The 17,398-nt window shown below is 39.0% G+C and overlaps 1 protein-coding gene across 1 annotated transcript in view; it reads right to left on the reverse strand.

Annotated features, from left to right (window-relative positions):
- LOC306858805 (conserved oligomeric Golgi complex subunit 5-like) overlaps nucleotides 1-17,398 on the reverse strand; it is a 78,638-nt gene that overhangs the window by 23,091 nt on the left and 38,149 nt on the right. The window contains exons 8-12 of the mRNA XM_079399547.1: nucleotides 11,266-11,425; nucleotides 11,061-11,173; nucleotides 10,416-10,493; nucleotides 6,031-6,112; nucleotides 1,261-1,462 (exon numbers count right to left, since the gene is read on the reverse strand). Coding sequence (XP_079255673.1) covers nucleotides 1,261-1,462; nucleotides 6,031-6,112; nucleotides 10,416-10,493; nucleotides 11,061-11,173; nucleotides 11,266-11,425 — 635 coding nt within the window. The remainder of the gene's footprint in view (nucleotides 1-1,260; nucleotides 1,463-6,030; nucleotides 6,113-10,415; nucleotides 10,494-11,060; nucleotides 11,174-11,265; nucleotides 11,426-17,398) is intronic.

Raw genomic sequence — 17,398 nt, forward strand, 5'->3', positions numbered from 1 at the left:
ATTAGCTGGCCTTTATGCTGATTTAAATAAACCATCTCAGACTTAGTTTTTTTTTTTACTGTAATACAGTAATGAATTGCAAAAAAACTGGACGATAATAGTAATGTGAATTAGAGGGCAAAAAGTCATTCATTATCATAAATTATGCACACACCTTAAAAAATATATAGTTTGTGGAAATCTTGACAATAGTGTTAAACAGGCTAAGAGAAACAGCATCATTAATATCAGAAACTAAAAACCAAATGAATCTTTCTATTAAAGATGAAAAGAGCGCAGTGAATTAACACATAATAGGTTTCTCTATAATAATAGATCTCTAAACGTAACTCAGCGGATGCTGTACTGCTTGCAGTACACTGAATTCTACCACAAAGCAAATCGTTTTATAAGAGCCAAATATAGATCTACTGAATCTCTCCAAAATAAAATACAAAGAAAATAGTTTACCCCCCACATCACCCTGACATATTAAACACATTTGCCATTTTTTGACAAGATGCTTTAATAATCTTGGCTTTAATTGCTGGTTGTCATGCATCTTGACATGCTTTTTTGAGCTGTATTATGTGATGCAAGCAACTGCGTAAAAATGTGGGCCGTTTAGGGGACAATTGTGATTATGGGATCTTGGTGTTTGATCAGAATAGTGGCAGAAATGTTGACTGCATTCTGAAAGATTGTATGAAAATGTGTCTGAGCGTAGAAGCTTCCTAAAGCATTTTTCCATTCAGGTGATAGACAGAAACACTGTCTGACTGATGAGAGCAGTTTTGAGAGCACTTTGCTGGTAAACAAAATCTTTGTTGTGCCACCAAAATGATTAGTAAGATGATAGTTGTGTAGATAAACTTCTGGCTTTTATTATGTGAAATTGTGGCATTTCTGTTTGACTGCTTGCACTTAGCATCTTAAATTTATAAGTCAGTCATCAATTATTTCAGCAATTGATAGCTGCAATTTAGTTCTAAAAACAAAATATTAGTACGGCCTCACCTTGAAATTTTTTTTACAATAGTTTCTACAAAAATACCATATTTATAACAGTTACTGTTGTAACCACAATAAATCTGCGGCAGCTTGGTATTAGCCACCACTGTCTTAAAAAAGAAATAATTCCTGTAGCAGCTACTGTATTTTGGCAGAAACTATTATTTATCATGGAACATTTCTGTATGGACTAAACTTCATTAAACTGTTCAATAATAAACAAATGTTGGAGAATTAGTGTACATGTAACTGTGTATGTGTGTTACTCACTCATAGTCTGGTTTGGTCCGGGTGAACAGATCTTCAGTATCATGCTCTAACAGTGGCAGTTCCACATCTAGACCTGCACCACTGCTCACAAGCGCCCCCTGTATGCTTGTGCTGTACTGCTGCAGCCTCTTCCATAGCTCATTATAAAGCCTCAAGAGTTTGGGATACTCTCCCTCCAGGGCCTGCTTCAGGAAGGTTGATGCTGAGAACAAAAGAAAAAATTAATTGAGAACAGGATGCATTTAAAGAGAAGATGGTCACATAAGGAGATTTCGCACCAGAGTAAATGCTGTGAATAAAGGCTGGTTCAGAGTTCCTTCTGCCGGTGCAGATGCAACCAGGAAAGCGTCCCAAGGGGGAAACTGGTTCTCTAGGAACCACCATGCTAGCTAGTTCCTAGAACTGAGATCCTAGAACTACACAGTCCGTAGTTGTGTCTGTCCCAATATTGACATTTTAGAAATACTGCATTACTACAGTAGTTTAAAACCGCTAAAAAGGATGCAAATGCATAGACTTGTGATTACAAAGAATACAACAACAGACACTTATTTCTTTTGAATGATATGTAGTGAAGAATCTAAAGTCAATTTTAAGTTCATGTTGACTTTAATGGTCAGTTTCACTCTAGTATAGAGATCAGGGTTATAAAGCCTACATTGTTGTAAATGCCATTTAATTAAAAAAGGTGTTGCCTGTGACAATGGCAAGCAGTGAATTAAAAAAATTCAAATTCTTTCTTTGTGCCTCAGTGAGCTGAAAAACCAAATCCCTCATCTCAAACCAATCTAACAAAAACAATGTCTGATAAAGAGAATACACTTGGCAAAATGAGAGTCAAATGAATGGAATTGCATAAAAATGCCTCTTCATTAATATGGTAATAACCCAACTTTACAGGTGATTAAATGCTCATTACGAATATTATGCAGATTGTTTCCTATGCAGATTGATTTGATGAATGCATAATTGAGTAGTTCAGAGGCGCGAGCATCTTAAACCGTTTCCATCTTTGTTTTGGTATCACTCGAACAAAGACGAGTCCTGGTAGTTCTACTCTACTGATGGAATACTGACTATGAGCTGCAGCCATGTTCAGCTGATGCTACGTTTCTGATTTATTGCCGGTAGTGAAGCTTAAAATTCCTCACTTCTTAAGACTGCCATGCAGCAGTGTTCAAACACAACCCATAACTGTCAAGAGAATCTTTCCTCAGGGAAGGTGATGAGGTGCATGAAAAAAACAACAAATAAACGTCAGTGGTTGAAAAATGGCATCTTCATTGAACAAGTGTTAGTCAGGAGCCAGGTTTTGCCTTTCATGTTGTGATACAATAATGAAATTAAAACATTAATAATAAAAACAGAGCAGAAATGACCCTAAACCAGCACTATTCCTGTTAGCAAATTAATTCATACGGGTCCCCAGGGTTCAAACAATGCTGAAGGCCAAGTCAGGAAGCCTACACTGAACACTGAGAGGAATATTGGCTTCATCCTTTGACCTGCTCTTTGAAAGGCAAACAGTTCAGGAAAGAATTCTGGGAAGAGGCAGGGAGCTGTCAGTAGTCACAAAACATATTTTAGGACAGAGGAAGTGATAAATCATTTATAAACAGATCTTCTTTGAAGGCTTGTGGAGCATTGATGTCTCAAGACCATAACAAGTCCATAATAATCGACCCGAGAACTAAAATGTTTTCTGATGGCCTCTTGGAGCCACAAAGTTTGTGAGAGCATCTTCACCTCGAATATTCTCATTTTGTGAGAGTATTTTGGCATAGTTCCCCTTATAGCTGTACAAGGTGAGCGCCCTAGGGTCTGTAGAATATCAAAGCAAGTTTGATTAAGAGGTTTCAAATCAAGCTTGATAATGGCTTAGAAGAGGGAGTAATGCACAAGCATTTGGATAATGAAAGTGATGCAAAGGCTCCTATTTGCCTTCTATTGATCAGGGGGAGTGAAGCACAAAGCATCATTAGGTTGTGATAACACAGGCAGGGATCAATAGAGCCACACCATCAAGGCCAATGTCTAAATTACAGTGTCTCTGCAGGGAGGACGTGCTGCCCGAGATCTTTAGCTCACTAATTAAGATGGGCACAGTTGCAATTATGAGTCAGTGTGATCTATTAATGTGGCAATTCTGTGATATTGAGTGGTTTTTGTTGTAATACAGCTACCGAAATGATGCATCAATAAAGTGAGTAATGATATTTACATTTCTTAATTTGACTTGTTCATCCAGAGAACATTTCCTCTCAAGAAACCTAAAGTTAATTGCCTAGATCAAGAGCACAGTTTTGAGAATGCATGGACAAATTGTTTTAGATTAAACTGTTTGTTAAACACACAAATATAATTGTCACCAGCCTAGAAAAACATCAGTTGATATACAATACAAGTGTCTAAAAGCTAGGTCTTCAACCCTGCTCCTAGGTATCCACTGTCCTGTTCAGCTACAACCCTAATCAAACACAACTGCACCAGCTAATCAAGTTCTTCAGGATAACTTGGGAAAAAAATAAATCACAGGCCAGGTGAGCTAAAGCAAGTTGGAAATACACTTTGCAGGACAGTGGATCCCCAGGAGCAGGGTTAAGCTCAAAGTATACTAGTTTTTTTTACACATACTCAAGCACAGTGCTTCCCAACCTTTTTTCTGCCATGGCACAGTTTTGATAAGTAAAAAATCCCACGGCACACCACTAAGCACTAAAAAAAGATAGAAAGGAAGAAAGTTTTATGCCCAATAATTAAAAAATGCGTCATCGGCGTTGGTGTTTTGGCTTTATAATATATATGATCAAACACTTGCAGTTAGCATTTTCTGAAAATTCATGCTCAAATTGAGTTAACTAGGTTTTTGACAAGCGAATGACAGAGATCTGCGTTTTGTCCGTCATTAGAACAGCCGCATCTGAGGCAGTAAATTAATCACATTCGTTTTGATCAGTTTATAGGTTATAACGTTTAGCCATATGGGCGTAGTGTTATCAAAAGTACAGACTACAATACCATTCGGTACTGAAATTTTAAAAATGTCCATTTCCCGCCAACATTTGAGCGCTGTTGAGCAGATTCTTAAACAGCGCTGATTGGTTACGGTGTTCACACGCTCAACAAATATGACTCTGATTGGCTACAATGATCATTGCTTCTCCCTCTTCACCGAGCGCTTACACAGACGCACATGGGAGTGTTTGAAAGTTGCATCTATCAGCTAAGAATCTGCTCAACAGCGCTCAAATACTAGCAGGAAATGGACGTCTTTAAAATTTCAGTACCGAATGGTATCGCGGTCGGTACTTTTGACAACACTCTATGAGCGCTCAGTTTTTCTTGTCTAATACATTTGGCCAAAATCTCATGATATAAAAGATGAACCGCTATGCACAGGATATTTAAAACATACCAAAGTATATTGGCTACAACTAGACGGCAAATACTAAGACTCTTTTCTGCTCTTCAAACACACAAAAACATTTGTGCACCGTGGCACTTCATTTTGAATGGAGGCGGGGTGGCATTATTAGGAGACAATTTGAAGATCTAATGGCGTTACGAGGTTAAGTCACATGCTCTTTTGAATGATTTTCATTGGTTAAATATTTTTAAAACCCACATACAGACTTAATGCTTACCAATAGCACTGATTTAATGAAATATAATATAATAGAGATATGAAGTTTTTGATAATTTTACACGGCACACCTGACAACCTGTCACGGCACACTAGCGTGCCACGGCACAGTGGTTGGGAAACACTGCTCTAGCGTATGCATACAGTCGAATGCACATCCTTTCAAAGTATACTTCATTTGATAGCGTGCACGAATGCAGGCAGTAGACACGTGCTCTAGAAAAGTTCACCTTACCCTGTCTGTGCTATATTTCTCCAGAAATTATGACTGATAAAAATGTCATTTAAACTAAAGTTGCTGCTCTCTCATAACCCCTTCACACAAGCTCTTGTCAATTCATCTGTCTGTTGTTGCAGTCTCCACTATTTTGTTGTTGTTCAGTCTCTTTAGTTTCATTTTCTACTGTGAAACAGCGGCACGGGCCAGTGTTGCCACCTTGTGGAACAACCGATTAGTGCAAAACCAAGTCAATGCGCATGTGCGACATGCTTGTAAAAAGTATGCACGGGTACAAAAAACGGGTGGTGCGCATGCTATTCTGGTAACAAATTTTGCCCAAGTAAGTGGGTCTAAAATCTATCCAAAACTGGGTGGAAAAAGCTATTCTGCAATGGTACTTCCCAAGTTACAGGCTAATTTAAAAAGCAATAAAGAGGGCCTAAAGCCTTGCTTTATCCTGCTCCTTTGTGATAACACCATGAGATCAGAGTAGAGATCATCGTTTTGTGTCTATATTAATGATGGCCTCTCTCTCATTGGCTGTATCTGAGCTCTAAAAATCATCAGAGGTTATGGAAGTGTAAACGCTTCTCCAAGGAGCCGCTTGGCTTGAGATTATAGTGTGAAGTGGAAGTGAAGAACAAACAATATCTGAGAAATCATACAGGCTTAGGTAGTAGAAATAAGGGTTAACAGAGTCAGCCTTCTCAAAAGCAACTCCAGAAGAGAGTACATGGGTAATAGAGTTTGAATCCGACTGCAGTGTGATGAAAAGAAAGCAAGAACGGAGAAGAGAGAGAGACTAGGCGCAGGAGGGGAGCTTGTGTAACACATTCACGCACAGAGTGAGCTTTTGAGATGCATGGCGGGGCATCGTCTTAAACAAAAACCCCAGACTGAGACTCACCAGCTGTGGCTTTCTGCAGCTCCTCGGAGAGCGTCTGAGTGACTGAACTCCAGAAGGTGTGCAAGATGTCAGGCTGCCCATCCTGATAAGTGAAAGAAAACACATGAACTTTACCATAATGGCCTCTGACACACATGATAACGTATGCATTAACACACTATGCAAACAAAGCTGATATGACTGCCTTTAATGGCTCCAACCCACAACACATCATAAAACTAATGTCCAGGTCACATTTCACCCTAAATAACAACTAGAATCACGGCAATTAAGCACATTTTAAACAAAATTACAATCTTTGACTGGCAATAAGTGTACTTTTAACCACTTCTCACTGTGTGTGTGTGTTCTCACTTTATGCTTCTGTTTTGCTGGAGACAAAAAGCAAGCATACTGTTTCAGTGCCACTGCATTCACACATCATCCGAGCAAATCAACCTGATATGAATGTCCCTGCTGAGTCACCATACATCAGCCTAAAGTAGTTTGCAGCGACTTTACAGTGATATAAATGACTCACCCAATTTCTGCCACTACAAATTTGAGAATTCTCCAAAGAAAAAGATGCGACAAGATGAAGTATATATACTAGTGGGTCCAAAAATCTAAGACCACATTGAATCTGGAAATACACAGCAAGTTTTTCTTTTTTATTTATTTATTTTTTAATTGAAGAAAATAAATTAATTAATTAAGTGTAGAGGAAATGGAGGAACATTTTTGGCATTGAGCATGTGAACTCCATTGTACAAAAGGTCCATTAAAGTTCACAAGATACCCTTTGGTGCATTATGAAATCATGCCAGATAATCAGGTTTTGCACAAACGTGTAGTGCCCATGCCAAATTTGTCTAGTAGCATACAGAGTGGCATAGTTTCAGTGCCATCATCAATGAAATAAAACCAATCTTGGAATCTCGTTCTTTTTTTTTTTTTGTCAAATACAAGTGAGATTCATATATGCTCCAGCACTTAAGGCAATTTCTTCTTTCTGATGTCATATTTCACATTTATAACACCTGAAGTGAACAAGAGGGCTATCCGTGAAGATGAACTCATGCCAGAGAGCCAGAAGGCTTGTTTGCTACATAAAAGCAGCTGGGAATCCAACAGGAAGGTCTGTTTTACTTGTGTAACTGTTAAATGTGGCGGTTTACAGGTTTTGCTTTCCGATGGGTGCCTGTGTGGGGAGTGTTTTTGCCACAAATAAAAGGTGTGAGATTGTGGGGGTTTGAAAATAGCTTCCGAAGTGGAGGCAGAGAAAGAAAACAAAAAACATGGCATTCACCCACCTTTTCCAGTCTCCAGGCAATCCGACAGCAGCTTTGTTGTGCTGTACATTGACTCCTGCACAAAGTTCCTGTATGTGTTTCCCTATACTGCATGTGTGTCCCGTCTCCTGCATGCACCTTGTTAAACTGAAGGTTCAGAGGTGTTGTAGGGCTTTTTACAGGCTTGCAAGGCTCCAAAAGAGGTGCCTGCCCTGCAACACCTTTCACGGGGCCTTTTAAATGTCGGCCACCTCTTTCATCTACAGCTGACGGCTATCTGAGCACCCGATGACACTCTGTCAGTCATTCTGGGTGGTTTGAATTTCAAGGTGTCCCTTTCTACTAAGAGTCCTTGAGCTTTTACTTTATACACAATGTGAGCTTGTCAACTTAAGATAAACACATTTCAGTCCATGAAGCATTATATTTAAATCAGCACAAGTATGATGTAACATTATTTTAATTTTTATCTCTGTTCATCCCATGTCATTTTTTCTTACATATTCAAAAGAGCCAAATTTTGCAAAAATTTTGCTTTTCCTTTGTGCTGTTCAACAAGGAAAGAAAAAGGTTTATGGGAGAGTGGGAGAAGGTGTTGCCATAGAAACGCCCCCACCTGCACCCCCCCCCCCCCATTCCTGCAGACCTCAATCTTCTGACCGAAAATCTCGATTTCCAAGAGGTGATTAGAAGCCGCTCAACTCATCTCCCCCGAAACTGTTTACTGAGTGAAAATGGGAGGAATACCAACAGAGAAAATGGCTAGGTTTAGAGACAGACTGTTTCTCTTTCTCACAAGTGCAAGACACAACTATGGCTGTGTTCGGAATAGAATACTAACATGCTGTGCAGTATACTTTATGCAACAGAAAACATTAGTATGCAGTAGTATGCTCTGTTGTTGTCGCATGACCCCATTACGTTTAAAGCCAGTGGCGTACAGTTATCATGAAACTGCATTATTGTAATCTAATTTTGTTGATTCAGCCAAACAATAAGTCAAGAAAGCGATGTTTAAAACTGTGGTTGATATTGTTTTTGGTTCATTGGTTGAGCGATGTAGTATTTTATGTACTGTGCTCTATATTTGAATACTTGTTCTACACTGTAAATTTAAAGGCTAGAGGAATGAAAGCCATGACTATTACAAACAGAAAAGCACTCCCTTGCATGCATTAATGGTTTTATAAATCTTAAATTATATCTAAATTACAAAATTATTGTGGACAAATTCTCATTGAAAAAAATGCACGTGTCAAATTTGCATGCTGTGCACAGTATACACACAGAACATATAGTACAAGTAGTATGCCATTCCAAATATATCCATGTCACAATGTCTCAGAACAAGCTGTTTCAGATTCTCCCTCTGTTCATGTCACCGAGGGGAAAAAGTCCCACCCATTAGTGACACTGCTCTATAGACACAGCCCTGAGTGAGAAGCTGCGGTCCGCCTCCGCCATTAACGTTACTGATTACTGTAGCTGCTGGAGATATAATGTTAGCGCCAAAGAGGCTTTTCAAGTGTTGTGTTTTGGGATGCACTAACGAACATAGTCTCCACTTCCTCCATCTGAGCCTGAGGAAGCTGTGGTTAAGTTGCATTGTCTAAGGAAATGTCCCGGAAAAAAATCGGTAAAGTCTCCAATACGTGTAGAGATCAATACAACGCTTCGTGCGCGAACATCAGCTCCAAACAAAGTAAGTATCACGCGTTTGTTTTCCAAATTGTCCTTCTGAAAGCGCTTCTTGGCACTCTGTAAGGCTAATGATGCTAAAGCTACTATTGTCTCTGTCTGTTTTCTCTGCTGCTGTCTTCATGAATGATCGTGAATAGGAATGTGGTAGTTAAAAGTTGCATATGAAAGCAATGTGAGTCGATCGTTTGAGTTTGTTGAGCTCATAATCACAAGTGGGACTTATAAAGTATGAGACCAGCTATGTTGTTATTTTTAATCGCGCTGTGCTCCCTGTCTGTGTAATTCATAAATGCAAATTTATTATGCACAGTACAAACTGATTACTGACTTTGAAACGGGGTATGTTTTCTGTAAAGATTGTGGAATATTTATTTGCAAAGGCTAGCACTGCTAATGTGGGAGCTTTAGCTCTTGAAGCTCCGCCCTCTTCTCCGGGAGCACCAGCTCATTTGCATTAAAGCAACATACTCAATATCAGAGCGTTTTGGCTCATACCCTAAAAGTGGCAATTTTAACAAGCTATAAAAAATTATCTGATGGTATTTTGAGCTAAAACTTAACATACACACTCTGGGGACATCAGAGACTTCAAATTCAAATTTTATTTGTCACATAGTACGACATGTAGTGAAATGTATTGTACATCTTGTAAAAAGGAGCATAATAGGTCCCCTTTAAGGAAATGCGTAGCTAAAGGCCAGCTCTAATTCCCAGCATTATATGCTCTCTTTGAAATCCCTCTGTGAAATCTTACCACCCCTTCCTAAACTGTTCTGATCTCACAGTTTAGCCCTTCATTTAGCAGAAAATAGCACCTTAATTACTGGCTGTAATTAGCCAAATTCGCCACTGAAGGAATGGAGAGCCACTGATGTCTGGGATACCAAAGGGGAAGCGCATTGCATATGCCTTTGCGAACACTGTTCTCGTCACTCAGCGTGCACCAACACACTCCTGCTAGTTCACAAAGTCGCCCAGAGCCAAATGGAGAATGTAGATAAAATTGTCCCATCACTGTCTGGCTGAAAATGTGTGGTGGATATATGTGCGCGCATGTGTGTGTTCATGTGTGTATGCGTGTGGGGTAGATAACCTTGTCACAGAGGGGCCAGCCACCTGCAGACACCAATTAGGATGTCATTTACTGCTAATGTGCCAGCAGCAAGTGAACCAGCAGGGGCTATGCAGGCAGGCCAGCCAAAATTCAAGGCCAACACACAAAAATCCTTTGTAATAAATCACTACATATCAAGGACAAACTCTTCACTCATGGGATACGTACATTATCAACACATAACTTCCCAGTGCGACTTTACAAACAAAATTTAACTGCTTAACTCTTCCATCATACACAACAAAACACATGTAAAAATCAAAACAAATATAGAAATGAAATCATATTTTCCATCTCACCTTGATTATCTCATCAATAAAGCACACATGAGACACTGGGTCCCTCTTTTTGGTTAGAACCTTCTGCAGGTGCTGCACCTGTTCAGGAACATAGCAGAAATATAAAACAATATATGCAAAGACCCCTTTCAAGCATGATCTAAATTTAACACTTGGCTTTAAAAAAAAATAGGTACAATTTTTACTGCATTCATACAGTAGATCTATTAACAAGTTTTAATATCATGCACTTAATTAATGCATCACGCTCATGTATTTAATACATAATAAGATATGTTGATTTGTTTATTTTTCTTTACCAACAATATATTTCCAAAAGCAACTTATGCATCAAGCTTTGCATCAAGTAATGCATGGTCTTGAACAGCATGTATGAGTGGAGAAGAGTGACAGCAATCTTCCCTACCCACTTAAGCATCCTCACTCTACCATTAAGAGGAGAGCCAAAAAGTTCATTTCGGAGCTTAATCAAGCTTAATATTTCATGGCTTTACAAGTGAACACCAGACAAATTGGAGAGGGACATGGTAATACCACAGCCATCAGTGAACTACTGGTGTTTTGCCTAATGACATTAACAGTGTTTCATAATAGCAACATATAACATGTAGTTAACATCAATAACATCTGATAACTTATGCATACCTGACCACATGCAGCACAGATCTGGTCCATTAGTTTCTCTAAATTTGTCCAAAGGGCAGCTCGAAATGCAGCTGTATTCCCTGGAGTGGGCATGACGGCTCTGCCAGGGGCACCTAAACACAGCAGACATGAGAGGCACACACTAAAACACAATGCAAAATCAGCAAGCACTCTAAAACAGACACAAATGCACCAAACTACAAACCTCTAGTGTTAGCAGGTTGAGTAAGGACTTTAATGTCCAGGGCATTAACAACCTTCTCCTGCACAGATGTCCTGTATCCATCCACTACACTTCTTATGGTCTCTCTCAGACTGCCAAGGTTGTAAAACACCTGTAGGGCCGTTCCCACCTGAGATGGATTCTGTGGGATAAACAAAACAAAACCATCAAAATTTCAAAGAAACAAAATAAAAAAATACACTATACATGCTACAATATACTACAAGATTGGTTTAATCACATACAATACTGTGGCTTAAACAGAAGCAAGGTTATAAGTTTAATAATTTTCTCATAATTGTACAGAAAATATGTTTAATAGTAGGCTATAACATTCTCCTCCATTTTGTTACTGATGAATTCCCACTTCACATAAAGTTCTTTAATACATTATCTCCCAGTTAATATTTTGTTTCACCAGATATGTTAATTTTGTATTGTGTGTTCAGTGGTTTTGAATATTTGAATAGAATTGATGTGGGGAGCAGGCCACTGACACACAGAAATCGAAATGCATTCAAATATGCCTGACCTGCCAAACTCTTCACATTCGTATCTTCAGTTCAAAGTCAAATTTACACCTGAGACTAGTCTTCTCCGCATGAGGGGAACACAGACTGTGCACAGTACTTGCCGCGAGAGCCACCGATTGACGTCACTGCACTCAACACCAGAGCACATGTTAGGAAAATAGGTCAAATTCAAATTCTTTAAATTCAACTGTCTCAGCTTAGCAGTGACGACAGGACATTGGAGTTTAAAATGCAAAACAGGAAGCTCTCCAATGCTGCATTCAAAGCAGCTTCTAGCAGACGGTCCTGATTTCTGATCCTGCCTTTAATTTAATCTTCCAGGATGAAAGCGCCAAGCATTAAAACCAATTCAAGACCCCCGTCCAACTTCATTCTAATCCCAGTGGATCATAGATGATCAGGCCCAGTCTCTTTCCCAAACGGTACACGGAAAACTGCAGGTGAATGGATATATGCATGTGCTTAAAAAAAAAAGAAAAAAGAACAGATGATAGAACGTGATAATCCAGTAAATCTAACCTTTTTGTCCATATGCTTGACTAATGGTGCACAGATTGAATTTAATAAGCAGGAGGGGTAGGATAAAGCCATCAGTGGTGGCTAAGTACTTGGCGGCAATCAGCGTTTTCAAGCTCTAATCACGCAAATGATGCACATGCATTGCTTCCTTCATGCTGTCTTCAAGTCCACTTGAAGTGAAGGCTAAAACTGAGGACAGGGCTGCAACAGCTTCTCTGAGCTCTTAATTTCATCCCTTTCAAGAGAAATATGCACAATTGTGAAAGAGGTTCCACTCTAAAGTTCTAAACAACCGCAGAAAATTTGGGTTGATGAACAAAATGGATGCATCAAGACGAAACTTCATTTTTAAGGAGTCAATTTGATTGAAACACTTTTTATGCACGAAACACTGAAAAAACCCAAGGGACTCATTGACTACAGTAAGTACAAGAGGAAACAGCAATCCCTTGTGATCTCATTATAGGTGTTGGTGAGGGGCCGTTCCGATTTGCATTGTTTTTGTAGCTACTTACGATCTTAGGAAATAAGACCAAATGGGAAAAGCGGTCCCTGTACTTGCATTGGTGCCTTTTTCAGCTTGTTTTCTGCAGGAAAAGAGAGACTATATACACCATGACGATAAATACTACGGTGGCCGAAAGAGCTCAACGCGCTGCAAATGAAATAACATCAGCAAATTAAGAGAACAACATCTGTTTGACAACACGTGCTGCAAATTCATGACGTGTTGTCATGAAGATGTTTTCACAATTTGCTTTCGTAATTTTCTATTTGCATGTGTTTTCTTAAGTTGAGCTCTCTCAGCCACCTTATGATACAGTCTGATTTAAACTGCAAAAATTTGTCCATCGACTTTTAATTTTAAAGTTGACTGTTGTCCAGCAGCATAAATCATGTTGTCACTTATGCAACAGTGAGTGTAGTTGTCAAAGAACAGATGTGAATCACAGACATAGGAAAACAGAGGATTGGGAGAAACCTAATTGCTTGCAGCAGATTCACTCGCAGCATGTAATGCGCTAGCCCTCATTTACCCTGAACTGCGGAGGGATAATGGTTTAGCAGGGACATGCACAGTCACCGTGGAGATGGATTTGAATGAGGTGTTTTCACATTACTCACATCCAGGCAAGCACTACGCTTTTGTTCCCAGAATTAGCACTTAGCTGGAACAGGTGGCCAACGATTGCTTTCTTTACTGGCAAGAGGGAGAAAAACATATTTGGGCTAATGCTTTTAAGCTCAAACTGTAGAAGAGACCAATATTTGATTTGGAAAATAGACAGTTAGCCATCACTGGGAAGGTGAAATGCAACTAAAAATACTCCTCGGTTCCATGTTGATTAGATTGGCTTGCATGTTGTGGGCTATTGTTGCAAAGAGTGGGAAATCTTATACAGCGTGTTTAGTTTTGTCCGTGCCGGTCTCACTCCGTCCGCTGTCCAGTAGATGCGAAATTCATTCTGTCCAAGGGATCGCATGAACTTGCGTAGGGTGTAGCACCCTTTCTTGATATGTTTCTTGGGAGAATTACATTTCATACTGGAATGAATACGTTTAGATCATATAACCCCTCATAAACAGTGAAGGTCAGAAAAGGTCTTGCCATCTTCCAGGCCCGGATTAACACAGTGTAGTGCCCTAGGGTGAGCACATTTGAAGTCACTGATTTTTTATCACTGAAACATTCATTCAATGATTCGTTTCAATGGCTGATTCATTCAGGAACGAAGCAAGTGACTGTCTTTATGAATGGGTAATTGAATCACTGACTCACTCGATTCATTTAAAAACGCAGGTTCATTCATAAACGTCAATGTTAAAACTGCGTATTTATACCGATTTCATACCATGTATCATGTCATCCTTTATTTTAATGTGTAACATTTGCCTATCTGTGCGACGCGACTGTCAGCGCTGCCAGTCAGATTAATGAAGAACACGCAGTTACTGCCAGAGCAATAGGCCTACTCAGACTGATTTGATTTTATTTTTAATATTATTTTGTTTATTTTTGAATTATATTTACTGTGATTAACCTCCTGCTCTTGTTCACAGTATAATGATATTCAATCACGGAGAATAACTCGATTAAGATAACCAAACTTATTTTTTATTATCGTCTATGGGCTGGAAATATTTCTTTATTTGAACAACTTCAATTTGATGCAATTATAGAGGATTGCATCATAAAGTCAGCGCGTGAAAAAATGAGAGCATTATTTTTATTTATTTATTTAGTCATTTAGCAGACGCTTTTATCCAAAGCGACTTACAAATGAGGACATAAGAAGCAATCAAAACCAACAAAAGAGCAACAACGTGCAAGTGCTATTACAAGTCTTGGTTAGCCTAACGCAGTACAGATAATTATTATTATTATTGTTATTTTTTAATAAAAAGACATAGATAAAATACAATTAGAATAGATAGTGCTAGAGTTAGAGGGTCAAGTAAAGATGGAACAGATGAGTTTTTAGCCGTTTCTTGAAGATGGGTAAGGATTCGGCTGCTCGGATCGAGTTGGGCAGGTCATTCCACCAGATGGGAACAGTTAATGAAAAAGTCCTTGAAAGTGTTTTTCTGTGTTTTTGGGATGGTACAATAATTCGTTGTTCACTTGAAGAACGCAAGCTTCTAGAGGGCACATAAGTCTGAAGTAAAGAATTTAGGTAAAGGGGTGCAGAGCCAGTGGTGGTTCTGTAGGCAAACATTAATGCCTTGAATTTAATGCGAGCAGCTATTGGTAGCCAGTGCAAATTGATGAACAGAGGCGTGACGTGCGTTCTTTTCGGCTCATTAAAGATTAATCTTGCAGCGGCATTTTGGATTAATTGTAGAGGTTTAATAGAATTGGCTGGAAGACCTGCCAAGAGAGCATTGCAATAGTCAAGTCTGGACAGAACAAGAGCCTGAACAAGGAGTTGCGTTGCATGTTCCGAGAGAAAGGGCCTGATCTTCTTAATATTATATAATGCAAATCTGCAGGACCGGGCAGTTTTAACAATGTGGTCTGAGAAATTATTATATTATCGCATTATATTTAATACAAGTTTGCCATAAACCTTTCATTTAATCCTCCTATACAGCCTTTGGTCATAATTAATGTTTTAAGCTTTGGCTAATTCTAATGCTTATTAATGTGATATGTTGTTTGTATAGTTTTCTCGCTGTTCTGTAATGAAATAAGGTGATCAGACTGTGAAGAATTGCCTATACACATACAGTATGGCTCGCGCGCTCCTGTTAAAGTCACGAAATACACATCCGGGTGTCGTGACAACATATTCCTTCGTTTCATAATACTCAGTTAATTGTTGTAAACTGAGATTGGTGTCTTTAGAAGACGTATATGTGCTGAAATCTACATAAATAATCCATAACAATGCTATGGGCACAGCCATTGATAGAGGCTGCAGCGGAAGTTCTTTTACGCTACTATCTGAATCTTCCACTTTTCGAATGCGGAAGTGTGATAAAGGCCTATTACACTGTGACCTGACCCAATCACAGTTCTTTATATGCAAGCATATATTTTATATTCTCTCTGTATACATTGCACCATTAACTGTTCATTTCTACGCATCTGCATCTCTTCCAGCAAAATAATATATATCTAAAAATATTTTAAAGGTCTAGTCATCTTAATCACTCGGTGCCTCCTTATTGGCTGGTGCCCCAGGGCACTCGCCCAATCCCGTCAATGGATAATCCGGCCCTGCCATCTTCGTGGCAAGGCACTGCATGTTCATCTGTACCATAGTGCAGATCCAAAAGGTTCTTACATAATTGCAAAAGGCAGGTGGCATGCTTGGCAAACACGTCACTGTATTTGATTCCTACAGATCATATGTATAAGGAGGTTTGAGATGTGCCAATGTTATTTTTGCCATCTTGAGATTCAGGCGTGTTTCTCCAGGGGAACGTAGGAGACAAAATGCATGTGAAAAAGCATCTCACTGTTTCTTGTATTTGCTCTTTGATGGCATTGGTAACTTTCATATTCCTCTCAGAGTTGGTTCATAAGAGTAACAACAAGCTGATGTATTAGTGTTTAACCTGGTGGAAGAAACTGGGTCACATAAGGTAAACAAGATAGGGTGGGATGCCAAGAAGGAGATGTGGTAGATCATCCTTGGGTCATTATCACGGTCTTACCTGCCTATATCATGTATCCTACCTGGGCCTGTAATAACTATATCACACTGATGGTATCACCTCCATTACAGACACTGTGTGGGGGCTTGATTAAATTCTCTCCTGCTTGGTAGAATTCAATTCGGTCAACCCTCATCCTGCATGAACGCTTCAGGTAGATGTCCTTTCTCTGGAGAAACCACATTGGAAAAAAAAAATACACAGCCCAAAAAGGGAACTGGCAATGATATCAAGTATGCCACCTCAACAGAAGCATGGTGAGAGTTTGCCCATAACGTAGGGGGGCACAATGCCTTATGAGAAAAACAACAGTCATTTACAGCCAATTGCTTCCTTTCATAAAAACACCTGGTCACCATGCCAAAGTCATTAGCTTCTGGCTGTGTTTGTTTTGTCACCATATGGAAGACTCAGTCCGGATATTTGTCAAATCAACCAATAGCAGATAAGTAGATGACACCAGGGGTCTTGCCCAGGTAATTCCTACTATGAGAACATTTCCATGTGCCCATTATATGCAATGCAATACTGGATTAAATGTTATACATGCAAATAAAATACAAATAACTGGGAATTTTTAAAGAAATCACGTTAGATAAAAATTCCTTCAAGAAGTGACGTAATTATGGGTGGGAAAACAATTGCACAAACATCAGTAATTATTAGCAAGCGATTTCAGCCTGCTTAGTAACATTACAGATAATAAAATCATAGATAATATCATATCAAGATACTTAAAGATTAAAAAAAAAATTTGGCATCCTCAATTTAACTGTCAATTCCTTGTGCAATGGATAATTTTAGTTATTTGTTTACACAAATAAAATGAATAGGGTGGAAATAATCAAGTATATAATCATGAGACAGCTCAAAACATCAAATACTTGATCAAATACTTGCTT

Source organism: Barbus barbus (assembly GCF_936440315.1).
Source record: "Barbus barbus genome assembly, chromosome: 39".
In the NCBI taxonomy this organism is placed as follows: Eukaryota; Metazoa; Chordata; class Actinopteri; order Cypriniformes; family Cyprinidae; genus Barbus; species Barbus barbus.